The sequence below is a fragment of the Tamandua tetradactyla genome, chromosome 6, assembly GCF_023851605.1.
Source record: "Tamandua tetradactyla isolate mTamTet1 chromosome 6, mTamTet1.pri, whole genome shotgun sequence".
Lineage (NCBI taxonomy): Eukaryota > Metazoa > Chordata > Mammalia > Pilosa > Myrmecophagidae > Tamandua > Tamandua tetradactyla.
The window spans coordinates 128,815,490-128,833,702 of record NC_135332.1 but is presented as its reverse complement, the minus strand read 5'-3'; the positions used below and the strand labels follow the sequence as shown (position 1 = coordinate 128,833,702).

Here is an 18,213-nt window from a genome sequence, read left to right as displayed (position 1 = left end):
GCGGAAGAAACAAGAGGGAGAAAAGCCTCATGGTAAAGAAATGGGGGCTGGGAGAAGCACCAAACTGCTGTAAGACAGGACGGGTCCCAAAACTGAAAAGTATAATGGAAAGGGGATACTGAGTAAGGGAGAGAATTTAAACAAATCATAAATAAGAGCTCGGAGGAAAATTCTGCACAAAAACAAAGAGAACAGATCAAGATTCTAGAGAAGGAACAGGGAAAAGGAAGCTTTCTTTGTGAAACAACTGCACTCAACAAGGACAATCTTAAAAATTGCACTGCATATCCAGGGCAAAATTCAGGTGTAGAAGAGCTGAGAAAATGTGAACAATTAATCACAGTCTATTCTAAAAGTACAGAATAAGTTGGATCAACTGTTTAAGAAGAGCCTTAACACAAAAACAATTGATAAAACTTTAGGAAAGAGGGAAAATTTGACTTTCAGGGTTAATACATCAAAATAATCAGATGCCCAGTCATCAGCAAAAAATTACAAGCCATGCTAAGAAAGAGAAAGATCTGACTCAGTTAAAGGAACAAATTAAAGCTTGCGGAGATACAGAATTTGGAACTTGCTCAATCATTATATTGATATTTCTTTTGGTCTCCACTGTCTTGGAGCAGCTAGAAGAAAAAATGAAAAACCGTGGAACTGTAACTCATACCCAACTTTAAAATCTGTTCTATAACTACTTGTTAAAATGTACTTGGAAATTTATTGCTTTTTCATATATAGGTTATATTTCAAAATAAAAAAAAATTGGAACTAATCAAAGGTCAAACAAATCTAAATCAATTCAAAGAAATGAAGGAAAATATGGATAGAAATAAACTAATGGTGGATATAGAGCTAAAGGATATTAAGAAGACATGTGTGAGCATCAAGAAGAATCTGAAAGCAGCATAACAGAAATTATGGAGATGAAAGGCACAATAATGGAGATAAAAAATACACTAAAGGTATACAACCTCAGATTTGAACAGATAGAATAAATAACCAGAGAACTAGAAAACAGGGTAATTGATATCATAGTTAGAATAAGAGATGTATAAAAGAATTTAAAAAATTGAGCAGTATCTTAGCGACATGAATGATAGCACAAAGCAGACAAATATATGCATAATGGGTGTTCCACGACAAAAAGAGAAAGGGAAAAAAGGCAGAAAGAATATTTGAGGAAATAATGGTTGAAAATTTCACAACTCTTATGGAAGACATAAATACACATGTCCAAAAAGTACAACCTATTCCAAACAGAATAACCGCTAAAAGAAGTACTTGGAGACACATTCAATCAGAATGTCAAATGACAAAGATAAAGAGAATTCTGAAAACAGCAAAAGGTACATACAAGAGATCCTAAATAAGACTAAGTGCCAATTTCTTACCAGAAACCATGGAAGCAAGAAGGCAGTGGTATGATATATTTAAGGTACTGAAAGAGAAAAATCAGCTGCTAAAAAATCTTTATCTGGCAAAACTGTTCTTTAAAAATGAGGAAGAATTTTAAATGTTCACAGATGAATAGAAATTGAGAGAGTTCATCAGCAAAAGACCTGTCCTACAAGAATTACTAAAGGGACTTCTTCAGGTTGTAAGGAAAAGACAGGAGAGTGGCATGGAGCAGTATGGAGAAATGAAGATCTTCATAAAGGTAACAAAAAGGATAAACGTAAAACTCAACAGTACTGCAACCTCAATATATAAAGCTACTCTTTTTAACTGAATAGGAAAAAATCTTATTTCCTGATAATGGGCATGCAAAATATAAAGAGGTAATATGGGAGAAAAACAATATAAAGAAGGGAAAAGAAGGGTTATGGGAGTAGAGAGCATGTATACAACTGAAGATAAGTTAGTTTTTTCAAATTAATAGGTTATAAATGTAGGTTTTGTAACACAAACAAGAGGGCAACCACAAAGAAAGTATTTGAAAAATATACAGAATTAAAAATGAGAAAGGGATTAGATAAATCACAAAATATCAACTATACAGAAAAAAAAGCTATAACAAAGTAAAAGAGAGAGAAAAAAGATATGGCATAAAGAAACCAAAAGACAAGATGGCTAAGTACTGCCTTTACAGTAATAAAACTGAATGTTAATGTATTAAACTCCCCAATGAAAAGATACAGATTGGCAGAATGGATAAAAAAAAAAAAGCATGATCCAATTATATATTGTTTACAAGAGACTCACCTTAGACTCAAAGATACAAATAGGTTGAAGTGAAAGGATGAAAAAAAATAATCCACGTAAATAGTAAACAAAAAGAGCTGGGGTAGCTAGACTAATCTCGGACAAAATAGACTTTAAAAGTTAGAAGAGACAAAGAAGGACACTATATATTAATAAAAGGGTCAACCCACCAAAAATATATAATAATCATAAATATTTATACACCTAACCACAATGCCTCCAAATATATGCCACAAACATAGGCAAAAGTGAAAGGAGAGAGAGATACCTCACCAATAATACCTGGAGATTTCAATACAGCTCTCACCAATAGACAGAAAGATCAATAACGGAACAAAGAATTTGAATACTATGATAAATGAACTAGACCTAACAGACATACATATGTAGCACAAAAAAGCAGGATATACATTTTTCTCAAGTGCCTAGAGATCATTCTTCAGAATAGAGCACACATATGGGTTACAAAACAAGTCTTAATAAACTTAAAAAGACTGAAAATATACAAAGCATCTTCTTTGGCCATAACAGAATGTAGGTGGAAATCAGTAACAGGCAGAGAACTGGAAAACGTACAAATATATGGAAGAAGTTAAACAACATACTCTTAAACAGTCAGTGGGTAAATGAAGAAATTGTAAGGGAAATCAGTAAATATCTTGAGCTGAATGAAAATGAGAACACAAGATATCAAAACTTATAGGATGCAGCAAAGGCAGTGTTGAGTGGGAAATTTATACCTCTAAATACTTACATTAAAAAAAAAAGAAGAGCTAAAATCAAAGAACTAACTGCATACCTGGAGGAAAAAAAAAAAACAAATCCCAAAAGCAAGCAGAAGGAAAGAAATAACAAAGAATAGAGCAGAAATAAATAAAACAGTGGTGTCACCTGAATGTTAGTGTCTTTAGGAGCTCATCGCCCTTGGCAGGCAGATGGCTATTTCTATTAAGCTCCACATAAAACATCCGAAAATATGACCAACTGCTTCCATCCAGAGTTGATAAAAACAACAGCAGTCATAAAAACAAAATACTATACAGCAACTATTAAGTGTAAAAGCATTGTTCTAAGATACATATAAGTTATTTATACAACATAAACACACACAAATAGACAGAATGAAAACACACCAAACACTGAGGGCAGATACAACCATTATCTTCATTTTATACAAGAGGAAAATGAAATACAGTGACAAAATCATTTGTTCAAGGTCTAAGAGCTAGTAAGTGGCAGAACTCATCAAAACATCTATTTGGCACCAGTCTTAACTGGAAATAAAAATAAAATGCTTTATTGGAAATAAAATTTCTGCTACTACATCTACTATATTTTTCATGGACAGAAATAAAGTATTTGGCAAATTACTATGTCCTACATGTTTTTAGTCTTTCTTTCTTTATATATATATATATATATATATATATATCTCACCCATCCCAATTCAGTGTTTATGTTCAAAGATAGCACACAAACTTTAGGATTTAATAACTTACTTTTGTAGTTCGATACTTTTATCTCTTTCCTCTTTAAGTTTCCTTTCCTTGGTTTCAAATTTTTCTTTCACTTCTTTTACTTGTACTTCAAGATGACTTAGAAGTTCTCCTTTATCATGCCACTTCTGGTTAAGTATACTAATATGAGAAGAAATAATTTAAAATATAAAATTGGTTACATGAAACTACTGAGCCACAGGATTTTAAGTCTTAATGGGAAATCTGTATACCTGTAAGCTTTTCTAATTTCCTCAAGTTTTATTTCCTTTTCTTTCAACTGTTGTTTTAATTGTTCTTTTCTTTCATTGTGCCTTTCCAATTTTAACATTACGTCATCCAGTTGTGAAGATTTTTCCTCAAGTTGTTCCTGAGTACATTTTTGTATCTCAGTGATTTGCACTTGTAATGTTTTAATGTATTCTTCTCTTTCTTGCAAACACTTCAAGAAAAGTCAGGACTTTATTTTAATTATTGATGTGTATTTTAGAAAAGATTTACAAAAATGTTTTTCACATTAGAAACATTTCTACCCCTTTGTATTAAGTGCTATTAAAAATGATCAAATCTTTGTAAATTTAAAAAGACTGAAATTATTCAAAGCACTTTCTCTGATCACAACAGAATAAAGCTGGTAATCAATAACCACCAAAGAACCAGAACTTTCACAAATATATGAAGATTAAATAACATTCTTAAACAATGAGTGTGGGTAAAAGAATAAATTGCTAGGGAAAAATTGGTAAATTTCCTATTTACCAATTTGGTGATGAATGAAAATGAGGATATAACATATCAGAACTTATGGGATGTGGCAAAGGCAGTGCTGAGAGGTAAATTTATTGCCCTAAATGCCTATATCAAAAAAGAAGAGCAAAAATTGAAGACTTAACTACTCACCTGGCGGAACTAGAGGAAGAATAGCAAACTAACCCCAAAACAAATAGAAGAAGATAAATAACAAAGATGCAGTAATAAGTGAATTGGAGAACAGAAAAAATACAAAGAATCAATAAAACCAAAAGGTAGTTCTTTGAGAAGAATCAATAAAATTGAAGGACCCTTAGGCTGACAAAGAAAAAGAGAGAGGATGCAAATAAACAAAATCAGAAATGAGAGACGGGTCATTATCACAGACCCTGAAGAAATAAAAATCATAAGAGGCTACTATGAACACCTATACACTAATAAACTAGACAACTTACAGAAATGGACAAATGCCTAGAAACACATGAATGACTTACATCGAGAAATAGAAGATCTCAATGAACAAATCACAAGTAAAGAGATTCAGTCAGTCATCAAAAAACTTCCTACAAAGAAAAACCGAAGGCCAGATGGCTTTGCAGGGAAATTTAATCAGACATTCCAAAAGAACTAACTCCAATCCTGCTCAAACTATTCCAAAAAATTGAAGAAAAAGGAATTCATTTTATGAAGCTAACATCACTTTAATACCAAAATTGGGTAAAGATACTATGAGACCCCTCATGGGTGCTGGTTCCCTGTTCCTGGTGGTCAATATCTTGATAGCTTCTGTGATTGGGCAGCTGGTTAGGGGGAGGGAGTTTCCGAGTTCCTTCCCTGCTGGCCTAGCCTAGCTAAATCCGATGTAACCTCTTGGTGAAAAGGAAATGTCACCCCATCCCATGCTCTAAGGATTCCCACCCTTATGGAGGATCTATATTCACCTAAACCTGTTTTACTCACCCTACCCCCACCCCCACTTTATCCCCTGCAAGGCTTAGGGGCCCATTTCTTTTGCATTTAGCAAGGCACATCTGTATTCCCCACCCCACACCCTTCTCCTCTCCCCTTTTGATATTCCATTTTTATACTGATTCATTATTTACAATAAAACTTTCCAACCAGCAAAAAAAAAAAAAGATACTATGAGAAAGGAAAACTACAGGCCAATCTCCCTAATGAATATAGATGCAAAAATTCTCAACAAAATACTAGCAAGTCGAATTCAATGACATGTTAAAAGAATTATACACCATGACCAAGTGAGGTTTATACCAGGAAGGCAAGGGTGTTTCAACACAAGAAAATAAATCAATGTAATACAGCATATTAACAAACTGAAGGGGAAAAAAATTCCATGATCAACTCAATTGATGCTAAAAAAGCATTCATCAGAATTCAGTATCCTTTTCTGCTAAAGACACTTCAAAAGGTTGGAATCGAAGGAAACTTCCTCAATATGATAAATGGCATATATGAAAAACCCATAGCCAACTCTGTAGTCAATAGGGAGTGATTGAAAATCTTCCTGCTAAGATCGGTAATGAGACAAGGATGCCCTCCCTCACACTATTATTCAATGTTGCACTAGAAGTTCTAGTTACAGCAATTGGCAGGAAAAAGAAATAACAGGCATCCAAACTGAAAAGGAAAAGTAAAACTTTCATTATTTGCAGATGACATGATACAATATTTTGAAAATCCTGAGAAATCTATGACAAAAGATACTTGAGCTAATAAACAAATTCAGCAAAAGTGGTAAAATATAAGATTGTGCGAAAATCAGTAATGTTTCCAAACATAAGCAATGACCTAGTTGAAGAGACAATTTAGGAAAAAAATCCATTCAAAATAGCAACTGAAAGAATCAAGTATCTGAGAATAAACTTAACAAGAAGCTTCACTTCTATCTATTCTTGTAGGTGTGAGGTGATGTCATTGTAGTCTTGATCTGCATTTCCCTTACAGCCAGTAAAATGAGCACCTCTTCCTGTGCTTCTTAGCCACCTGTATTTGCTCTTCTGAAAAATGCCTATTCATATCTTTAGCCCTTCTTATAATTGGGTTGTTCTTTTGTTGTTGAGTTGTATGCTTTCTTTATGTACACAGGGTATCAAATTTTTATCCGATATGTGATTTTCTCCCAGAGTTGACTGCCTCTTCACCTTTTGACAGTCCTTAGAGGCACATGAGCATTTGATTTTGAGGAGTTACCATTTATTTTTCCTTTTGTTGTTTCTGCTTTGGGTATAAAGTTTAGGAAACTACCTCCATTTATGAGGTCTTGAAGATGTTTCCCTAAAGAGTCAATAATAAAGGGATATAGGGGGAAAACTACTATTGCATGCTATGTTCTATGTTTAACAAGAAGGTATCAACAGTATCATAGCAATACTAGGGTTAAATAACTGTGGGAGTGGGGGAGACATGAGTTAAGGGGAGGTTTAGACTTTCTATTTGGTGAGGGTATGTTTATCAGTTATTTTTCTCTTTGGAACAATGAAAATTGTCTAAAAATGAGAATGTTGATGATTGTACAACTAAGTGAATCAATGTGAGACATGGGTTGTTGACTTTGGATATAATACATCATGCCCAATGGATGGCTCAAGGATACATTGACTGAAAAGTAAAAGTCAAACTGTGGTGTACACATACAATGGAATATTGTGCGGCTACAGAAAGCAACACAGTCGTAAGGCATGCTACAAGGTGACTGGGCGTTGGGGACATTATGTGGTGCAAAATAAGCCAGAAACAAAATAACAAATATTGTATGGTCTCTTTTAGAAAATATACCTATAAGAAAACTGGGGCCTAGATTGTAAGCTCTTACAGCACTCATATTTAGTCCAGAGCTGTTAAAGGTATTTCTAGATTTTGAGATGCTGTGCTAGATATGTATAACCTAGAATCTCTCTGGAACTCTGGCTACCTGTGTGACACCTAAGACTCAGATCTAGAGTTCTGCAAGTCTTAAAATCAGCAATGCTACATAAAACAGTTAAAGAAAGCTACTGTCCTGCAATATAGTAATTACTATTGAAATCAGTTATTTCTCTGTGAGATCAAATGAAATTGGCAATTCTTATTTTTACCTCATTCCCTCCTTCAGTTTTTTCCTCTTGGGAAGCAGAACATGGAAGTACACACATACATGCTTAAAAAGCCTTATTTAAAATAATACGGGGGCGTGGCCAATGGTGGCACAGTGGCAGAGTTCTCACCTGCCATGCAGGAGACCCAGGTTCATTTCCCAGTGCCTGCCCATGTGAAAAAAAATGGTTCGTTAAATATTACAAAAAATTGTGTTTCAATTCTTCAGTCTGCCTAAATATCTCAAAATTCTAAGCTATCAGGTAGTATTTTAGTCTTGACCAATATTTCCATAAAAGTCATGAATTGTTTATCTGATCTGAAGCACTGGAGTGTGCAGTCCTGGCACATATTATGAGGAGTCCAAAAAGCCTACGAAAGCTTCTTATGAAATAACCTTATTACTTAAAAACAAAAACAAAAACAATAAACACTGCAGCATCAGAGAGAGTCTTATGGTACATACATACTGAAAAGTACTAAAATATATGGGGAGGAAAGAGAATTTAAAAAAATGTGTTTTGGATTTCTATTGTCAGAGGCTAACTATAGAGCCACTTAGTTGAGTTTTTAAGATGAATGGTGAAAACACCAAACTCCAAATTATGCATATTAGGTAATTTTCCCTTTAGATTTTAGCTATGATTAATTCATTGTAGAAGGAAATTGTGCCCATGTTCGTAGGTTATGTGATTAGTTGGAAACTACCATCAATGTTCATGGTCTATCTGAAGTTGAGGCAATGTTCTGCAGCGTTAAATGTACTACATTGTAAAGAAAGAAATAAATGTTTAGGATATGTACTTAACAGCACTACTAGCAATGTTGAGTTAAATTTCAGTTTTGTGTTTTTAACCAAAAATCTAAGATGAAAGCTTATTTGTCTATTGGCTCCACTGGCACTCACTACTAGTTATTCTCTTCCAAAACTCTGCTCAGAGACTGAAAAGAGGACAGCTATCTTACTGTGGGATTAGTCAACTAGGTCAAAAACAATGTGTTTTATCTCAGCATCTTCTTTGTGCTGTGAATTCGAATGCAAGTCACAAATGTTTCATATTTATCTTAACTCAAAGAAAAATATGATTGGCTAGATTTTTAAAACAAGAAAAAAAGGCTTACTACCTAATAGCTATAGATATAGAAAAGAAGGATAAATACGCTTTTTTATTTTCTGATTTTAATTACGTTCTCAGGGAGTTTTCTGAAAATAATTAAGGGTAAAAAATCAACTCTTATCTAGTTTCTAACATTGTGGCTGAATATTCCCATTTGGAAGTTTTAAAAAACCCTTTTCTCAGTATTCTCACACTTTAAGAGGTACTCTCCAGGAGAAATTTTTAGAATTCAAATCTGATTCAGTGCCTAATATAACTTTAAAAACATTTTTCTGAAACATTTTCAGATTAAAATATTTTGAAATAAATGATCCAATTAGCAGTTTAGATAGGCCACATTGAAGAAGAGGATAAAAACAGCTTCCCGCTGGAGTTAAGTGTGAATCTTTCATAATCTACTCATACACTCTTAAATAAAATGAGCTTAATATAGATTGTCATTTCTTTCACAACTTTCAGAAGTGACTTAGAAATAGTGGAAGATATTGAAAAAATGCTTTTAAAGGGTATTTTTAAAAAATGCGAATTTCCTTGTGATTCCTAAGTCTGTATTTATACCAAGTACTTCCAATTATTTTAAGGGGTGATATGTTTTGCCATAAAGTTTTGAAATAAAATTCACTTAAAATTAATAAAGAAATATCATATAGCACTTTTAAGAGTGAAAGGACAAATATTAAAAAAGAAAACACATGCTAGTTGAGTTCTAAACACCACAATAGTTAAGGATTATCGAGACAAAATTTTTTTGGAGACTCTGATCTGCTGATTTCTGTATTTGCCGTTCACTTTTTACCCAAAATAAAATGTCAAACTTACATCTTTTAATTTTCTAATGGTTTCAGTTTGGTCTTCTATGATTTTGTTCTTAATTCTTAATGCATCACTGTCACGCTCATTTGCCTTTTGCAGCGATTCATTCTCTCTACATAAATTTTCAATTTTGGCCTCTAATTTTCCACGATTTTGAGATAGAGAAGCTCCTAAAGAAACAAAAATTATTGTTAACAAACTTTCAGACTGTGGAGGTTTGGTATTTTATGAAAATCTAATTTAACAAAGTACCAATGCAGTAAATGCAACAGAAAAAATATTGAAGAAAAAAAACAGTACAAATGAAGTGGAAGAAAAGGGAAAAAGAATAATGACTTTTAAAGATCAATTGCTATTTAAAAATATAAAGCTTTGAATAAAGTCAAAACAAGTTAACTCAGTATGTAATATTCACACGTTATGCCATTCAAACAAAAAAGACCTAAAAAAAGACTCTACATGAAATGAAAAAAAAAAAAGAGCAATGCTACATTAAGACCAACATCTACCTGTTCATAATTTTTAAGGTATCCATGAATGGCATAAGATAGTGAACATCTCTTATTTTACAGTGATTGGAAAGGGAAGGAGATTGAGGGTTTCCTAAACCTAAAGTAGTCTACATTTCTTATACTATTTTACAATTTTTGTATGTAAAATAGGATAAATGTTACAAATACCTGAATAGATGCTACATGTACAATAACTTAAAATTACTGTTGTAAGAAATATTTTCAACAACTTACTAGTTGCTGTATTTTGAAGGTACATCTGTTCAGAAATGTGGTCAAATTATATTTGAATAAAGAAAATGAAAAACAAATAGGGCTAGAACTTCTTAATTGGTATAATAAAACGTTTATTTCCCATTTCCTAAGAGGTACTTTATTCCTGTTTAGCCAGTCAATACTTAAAATTAGCCTTCCAGATTAAGTATCTTTTGAAAATCTTCCTTGGTTTAGAGGCAGAGTTAAGTTCTTCCTTATCTCTCTCCAATAACCAGATTTGCTAGTTTATAAAATAATGGATGATTTTCTCCTTGAAAATATGAGAAATTTACCCTGTTGTGCCAGCTCTTGTCCCCATACTTTTCTTTCTGTCCTTAAACCATGAATGAGTGATTCCTTCGCTGCTAGCTCAGAAATAAGCTGGACTTTTTCATGCTTGAGAAGTTCTATTTGAATACTCTTCTCCTTGTCATCTTCAATCAAAATTTCAAGGGTGCTGATTTGATTCTGTATATCCCCCAAAATAAGGAAAAATAAATAATGTGAAGTAATTAGTATGTTTAAATGCTTCAGTATTTTCTAAATTTTCTGAGGAAAAAGAGTTAAACACAAAGTAAAAATTTGCAGATTTTACATCATAAAACTTATGCTTTTATTCACCAAAAATAAATGTCATTTAAGAAGCCACTCCTTTACATACTGAATTTTATGCTAACATTTTAAAAGAGCAACCACCCTCTAATACCCCCAAATTTTTCATCAAGCATTTATGTTAATAGCTTAAAAGTAACTTTCAATAAGTAAGTTATCTTGGGCCAATCATTAATAATGTTTAAAATGGAGACAACAGCAATGGAGATTAGTTTAAAAATTATCATAGAAAGGGTTATCTAAAAAAACCACTACCACAACAAAATTATTATTAGCAATTGAAGTAGTGTTTCCCAAATTTTAAACATTTGAGCATCACTTTCACAACCTTTGCTTGTCTCTGTACAATTGATATCCATTTACTTAATATGCCTTAAAATTACTTTATCTTACTTAAATGCTATTATAAACAATGTTATCTGTGAAATCACAGATTTACTCTTCTAGTTATTTAACTTTTCTCATACATGTCATGATATACAATTTATATCATTTAAAAGTTCATTTTGTGTACTTCCTAAGATCATAACACTTAAAAAAAAAAACTCAGGTTAAAAAAAAAGGAAATATAATGTTATAGTCTTACCTGTAAATTTGCTGTTGTTTCCTGCTTCAATTTTGAAACTTCTGCAAGTTTTATTTTCTGTTCCTTCACCATGCATGTCAGATCTTTAATTAAAGTGGAAGACTCATTTTCTTTTCGTTGAGCCCAAACAAGAGCATGTTTGCTCTTTGCTAACTCAGCTGCAACATTTTCAAAACCATCTTTAACCTATATTTCAAAATTGCATTATAAATAGTAGTTCTCCAACTATTTAGAAAAATATGATCTGCAAAGAGTTTATTTATTTCATTGATAGAACCAGTTTTAGCAAAAGAATGAAATTCAGAGATAATTTATTTCAACTCACTCATTTTCAGATGAAAGAGACTCAGGGCAGTGATTTATTTGCCCAAATCACCCAGCGAGTTAGTGTCAGAACTCAAGCCAGAATTAATTCATTCAACAGATATTTCCTGAGGGTCTGCTATACGTGAGACATTTGCTCTAGGTACTGGAAGGCACCAATGAACAAAGACTAAAATCTCAGCTTTACAAAAGCTTATATTTTAGTGCATAGGGATTAACAATATAACAATGCGCACAATAAATTGCATATCATGTTAGAAGCAATTAGGTGTATGGGGAAAAAAAAGCAATGTTAGGAGGGACTGAAATGCTGAGATGCAGGTTCAGCAGAATCATCGACAAGGTAACAATGAAGTAATGACTAGAAGGAGGTTAAGGACAGGAGCCATCCAGATACCTGGGAGAAAAGTGCTGTGCTCTGGGCAGGAATGTCTAAGGAATATCAAGAAGGCCAGTGTCACTGGTGTGGCATGAATGAAAGGGAGGTAGTAGGAGATGAAATCATAGCAGGAGGTTGGGGGCTTAGACTGTAGAGAGTTTTGAATATTACTGTGAATAAGGGAGGACAATGGAAGTCTCTGAGTAGAAGAGTAGTATGATTTAACTTACATTTTTAAAGAACATTCCAGCTGCTATGCAGCACGGAGAGAAAGGGGGGTAATGGTAGAAAAAGGGAGATCAATTAGGAAGTTCTTGAAACAATATGGGTGAGAGGATAATGGTGGTAGTATAGATGGTAAAAAATGGCCAGGTATAGTCTTAAAGGTAATAACCTCTTGAGGGACCCAATGTTAAGTATGAGATAAAGTGAAGTCAGTGATGACTGTAATATTTTTGGCCTAAGTACCTGAAAGGATGGAGCTGTCATTAACCTAGGTGGGTAAGACTACTGAAGTAGAAGGTTTAGGGGGAAAGATACAGTAAGTGTTAGTTTTGTTAGGTAGGGATGTTAACAACGTGGTTAGACATATAAGTTTGGAATGCTGGCAAAAGATCCAGGATGGAAATGTAAATGTGGAAATTCTCAGCATACAGACATTATATAAAATCATGAGGCTGGAGGAATTTATTAGAGAGTGCATGTGCCTAGAAAAGAAAAGAGGTTAAAGGACGGAACCCTTGGCCATTCCAATAATGTGATTATGGAGGAAATAAGAGAAACTGACAAAGTAGATTGAAAAGAACTGAAGTACCAGAAAACCAAGAAAATCCAGAGATATGATGTGATGGAAACCAAGTGAAGAAAGAATCTCAAGGAGGAGGCACCAACTTTGTCAAATGCTGCTCAACTCTAATCAGATGAGGACTAAATTGACTGATAACTTCCAATGTGGATGTCATCGGTGGCCTTGACTAAAGGAGTGCTGGTAGAGTTGTAGAAATTGGAACCTGCTAAAGGTCAGAGAGAAAGGAAGGAGAGAAATTGAAGACAGCAAATACAGACATATTTTTGAGAACTTTTTACATAAATTGAGATGGAGATACAAGATGGTAACCAAGAAGGGGAAATGGGATCAAGAGAGTTTTCTTAAGATGAGAAATAACAGCACGTTTGTATGCTGAAGGGAATGATCTGATATAGAGGGAAAAATTGATGTGAAAGAGAGATGTGAAGATCTGCAGGAACCGTATCACTGAGAAGCAAGAGGAGATGGGATCTAGTATATACCTGGAGCAACTGGCTATAGCAGGGGTTGCCAAGCTTTTCCTGATAAGGGCCAGAAAGTAAATTGTTAGCTCTGCAAGCCATATATGGTTTCTTGGAAGTATTCAACTCTGCTGTTATAATGCAAAAGTAGCCATGGGCAATGTGTAAACAAATAAGTATGGATGTGTTCCAATCAAACATCATTTACAAAAGCAGATGGTAAGCCAGATTTGTTTAATTTGACCATCTAAGGTCTATGGTTTGCCCTACAGTAATAGGAAGGAATTCAAGTTTCCCAATTCTTATTCCAGTGTTCTCTTTATGTCACTATTTATGATCTTAGTTTTTGCCAAAGCACTGAAAGTAACTATTATTTAGGGGAGGAAACTAAGGCTCTAAGAATGCAAGTAATTTGTTTAAGGTCATATACCCAATATGTAAATAGACCCAGGATTCTAAAATATAGTCCTTTCATCAAACCCTTTCTTGCTGATACTGTTGTCAATAAAGAGCTTGATGTCAATTCTTACATCTTTGAATCTTCTGGCTTCAACAGTTAAAGCAATACGGAATTCATCTTCTAAATTCATATACTGCTGGTTTAATATATCAATTTTTTCCTGGTATTCTTTTATATCTTGCTCATGTTTTCTCTTTTCTTTGGCTACTCCTTTAGCTAAGGCATTCTGGAACTCAGCATCATTAAAAAAGTCCCTTGTTTCAAGTTCTTTCCTGGAATAAGAAACAAATAAAAATCACAGGATGCCATTTACATGAAAAAAAAATTTAAGGTCTTTAAATAGTTTTTAAATACTCTATGTTCTTTACTGTCCCTTTAAAATGAGCTTCCCACTTTCAAACACAGAAATTTGGCACAGGATGGTGGGTAGAAAGAGAATATTAGTTTTATTTGATTGTGTATTCAATGATGGTGGGAATAAGAAGTGCACAACAAATTTTAACCTCACTGAAATAGTTCAGAATCATACTATGGCTTTCAAAAATCTTTAGGTATATTTGCAGAAGTCAGGTTCTGCTCTGCTGCATCTTCTGCTTTCGCTGAATCTTTATCATGCAATAAATATAGTCTAATTTGGACTAGTGGTTGGTGACTACGGAAAGTCAGTTAAAGTATGAAATTATTTACTAGTCTTTTTAGATAGGGCCAAAGTTTTTAATTTAAAGCTGAGTTCATTCTTTGGAATTCTCCACTATTTTTCTGGCATAAATAAAACCTATAATGTAAAACCATTCTTTCCAGTTTTGGTTCTTTAAACTGGGGAATGAGAACATTTTTGAAGCAACTAAATATAAACTCCTAGATTTTTGTGATTATTTACCTCCAATCTTTGATAACTGTCTTGCCCACACTTAATGTGACAATTTTCCCTAATGCACTAAAATTTAATAAAAGTCAATTTATATAAGTAAAAAAACAAACCAGGTTTGAAAACAAGTGCATTTAACCCATAGCAATCACAAAATTCAACTGGTAGGGCAGTAAATAGAATTCTAACTAAAAGTATTCTAAGTTATAGGATCTACAGAGCAGGGGTCTCCTTCCCGTTTCTGTGAATAAAGTTTTTTTTTATTAATTAAAAAAATTAACAACAAACAAAACAATAAGATATCATTCCATTCTACATATACAATCAGTAATTCTTAATATCATCACATAGTTGCATACTCATCATTTCTTAGAACATTTGCATCGATTTAGAAAAAGAAATAAAAAGACAACAGAAAAATAAAACGATAATAGAGAAAAAAAAGTTATACATACCATATCCCTTACCCCTCGCTTTCATTTACCACTAGCATTTCAAACTAAATTTATTTTAACGTTTGTCCCCCTATTATTTATTTTTATTCCATATGTTCTACTCTTCTGTTGATATGGTAGATAAAAGGAGCATCAGACACAAGGTTTTCACATTCACAGAGTCTCACTGTAAAAGCTATATCATTGTTCAATCATCATCAAGACACATGGCTACTGGAACACAGCTCCACATTTTCAGGCAGTTCCCTCCAGCCTCTCCACTACATCTTGAACAACAAGGTGATATCTACTTAATGCGTAAGAATAACCTCCAGGATAACCTCTCGACTCTGGTTTGGAATCTCTCAGCCATTGACACTTAGTCTCATTTCACTCTTCCCCCTTTTGGTCGAGAAGGTTCTCTCAATCTCTTGATGTGAATTCTCAGCTCATTCAAGGATTTTTCTCAGTCCCTTGATGCTGAGTCTCAGCTCATTCCAGGATCTCTGTCCCACATTGCCAGGAAGGTCCACACCCCTGGGAGTTATGTCCCACGCAGAGAGGGGGAGGGTGGTGAGACTGCTCGTCATGTTGGCTGGAGGGAGAGGCCACATCTGAGCAACAAAAAAGACTCTCTTGGGGGTAACCCTTAGGCCTAAATTTTAACTAGACTTGACCTATCCTTTGTGGGGTTAAGTTTCATATGAACAAACCCCAAGACTGGGGGGTTCAGCCTATAGTTTTGGTTGTCCACACTGCTTGTAAGAATATCAAGAATTCAACTTGGCGAAGTTGAATTTATCCCCACTCTCACCATTCCCCAAAGGGGGCTTGCAAATACTTTTCCAGTCACTGATCAAATCACTCTGGGATTCATCGGGGCATCACTCTGGACAAACCAACAAAATCTCACATCCTACCTGAGATTCCAAGTACTTATGACGTTCAATCAAACTATCTGCATAAGTTATATTAGGAAATGCTCTAGTCAAAATATAAATTTTGTAACAAATAAACATTTTTTGCTTTAGTCTCACACATAAGGTGACATTTTAAAATATTAATTACCATCTATTTTCAGCACCCTGCAAAAATGATATACCTTTATTCTTCCTCATGCAAAAACACTTTTAAAATTTGTACATTGTACATTTCACTATTATTATACACTCTAGGCATTCCTAGATTATATCATCTCAATCTTTAACATCTATCTTTCTTTCTGATTTCATTTATGTCCCCAGCCCTCCTCCCTCTATCATTCTCACATGCAGCTTCATTCAGTGTTTTAACATAATTATATTACAGTTAGGTAGTATTGTGCTGTCCATTTCTGAGTTTTTGTATCCAGTCCTGTTGCACAGTCAGTATCCCTTCAGCTCCAATTACCCAATACTTACCCTCTTTCTATCTCCTGATGATCTCTGTTACCAATGACATATTCCAAGTTTATCTGTGAATAAAGTTTTATTGGAACACAGCTACGTCTATTCATTTATATATTATTTATGACTACTTTCACATTATAATGGCAGAGATAGGTATGGCACTGAAAAGCTGAAATATTTACTAACTGGCCTTTATCAGAAGAAGTTTGCCAATTCCTGAATTAAGAGCAATAAAACACATTAATTTAACAAGTAGTTACATGGAAGTCAGTTAAAACAATTTATTTATACATATATATTTATATACATATTATATAAAATATAAACAATTTTATATTATCTGTTTATAATGACCAACTTTTGGTTGGTTTTGGAGAAATGCAAAATAAGCTCAATGTTATGAGACCAGACCTCAAGACTCAGAAAAAAATTAACAGACATTCATTAAGGTTCTTTAAGTTACTAATTCTTGCTACAGAACTGATTCTAATACATACACATACTTGGTATTTTACATGAACTGATTCTGACAGACTTCACCACTGCTCAATCACTGTCAATTTTTAGGTATCGGGGAAGAACAAGTAGAATTCTTTTTCTTCTATTTAAACGTCAATATTTTTTATTTACCTGTGTCCTTCTTCTTTCAATGCAAAAAGTTCATGAAGTTGTCGTACTTTTTCCTTTTCCTGATGAAGGGAAGTTCTAAGTAAATTTATTTCTTTATCAGCAGCCGAAGCTTTGAGCTCCGCCTCTTGAATGACTCTCATCTGATTAAAATACATACAAATACAGTATTTAGATAATATTTTCCATTTTTATTTTAATGCCAATTCCTAACAGAAAAGTGACTACTCTAAATGAAAGGAACTAATGACTTAGTTGATTTCCAACATTTATTAAATTAATGATGCTATGGTCACACAGAATATAGCTGGAGAATACACTAGCATTAAGTACTGTTTACTTGCATTGCAGACACCTAAGGATAATTTCCATTCAGAAACCATGAAAATGAAAATCTTCCAATCACACCTAGAATTTTTAAAAACCATCTCTCAAAGAATATAGGCCTAACAACCTGCAATATTTCTACTAACTCTTCTTGCAACTGCTTATGATTTAGAAATTATTTAAAGTTACTGGTATATTTAAATTACTTTTTGCATGTAGGGTAACATCTGTTAGGTTTATTAAACGGAATAATCTACTTCAGAATAGAAACTATCAACTACTGTTAATCTACGTGATTGATTAATTTAAAATAGAGAAGTACCTGTGCTGCCTGTTGCTTTGTTTTTTGCCTCTCCATTTTTTCTAATGCTTTTTCCATAGTTCTTAGGGCTCTAAGATGATCCTCTTGCTGATCTCTTGCTTTAATTAACTCAACAGTTAATTTTTTAATTTCATTTTGAAGTTTGTGAACCATAAATTCAAGTTGCATTTTGGAATTTCTCTCTTTAAAAATAATTTCCTTTAGCCTAAAGCAGAAATCAAATGTGGTTTTAATTATATTATACAGACAAAACAATGATAAAAATTGCAGTTAATATTAAAGTTTATAAGAGTAAGGAAGACTTGAAGTATGTTTCAAACTCTCAGGGTACAAATGGCTTAAAAAAATGTAATACTTTTCCCTTATGCCTGAAATTAT

The 18,213-nt window shown here is 33.4% G+C and overlaps 1 protein-coding gene across 7 annotated transcripts in view; it reads right to left on the bottom strand.

Annotated features, from left to right (window-relative positions):
• Positions 1-18,213, bottom strand: part of LRRCC1 (leucine rich repeat and coiled-coil centrosomal protein 1) — a 61,577-nt gene that overhangs the window by 19,892 nt on the left and 23,472 nt on the right. For 6 of the 7 annotated variants that reach the window (XM_077167115.1, XM_077167113.1, XM_077167114.1 and 3 more), the window contains 8 exons: positions 17,836-18,040; positions 17,190-17,329; positions 13,940-14,141; positions 11,438-11,623; positions 10,533-10,707; positions 9,479-9,642; positions 3,932-4,140; positions 3,702-3,839 (listed from right to left, as the gene is read on the bottom strand). In XM_077167115.1, the coding sequence (XP_077023230.1) occupies positions 3,702-3,839; positions 3,932-4,140; positions 9,479-9,642; positions 10,533-10,707; positions 11,438-11,623; positions 13,940-14,141; positions 17,190-17,329; positions 17,836-18,040 (1,419 nt within the window). Of the gene's footprint in view, positions 1-3,701; positions 3,840-3,931; positions 4,141-5,653; positions 7,709-9,478; positions 9,643-10,532; positions 10,708-11,437; positions 11,624-13,939; positions 14,142-17,189; positions 17,330-17,835; positions 18,041-18,213 lie in introns of those variants that run through there. The other variant, XM_077167117.1, reaches the window with a different exon arrangement.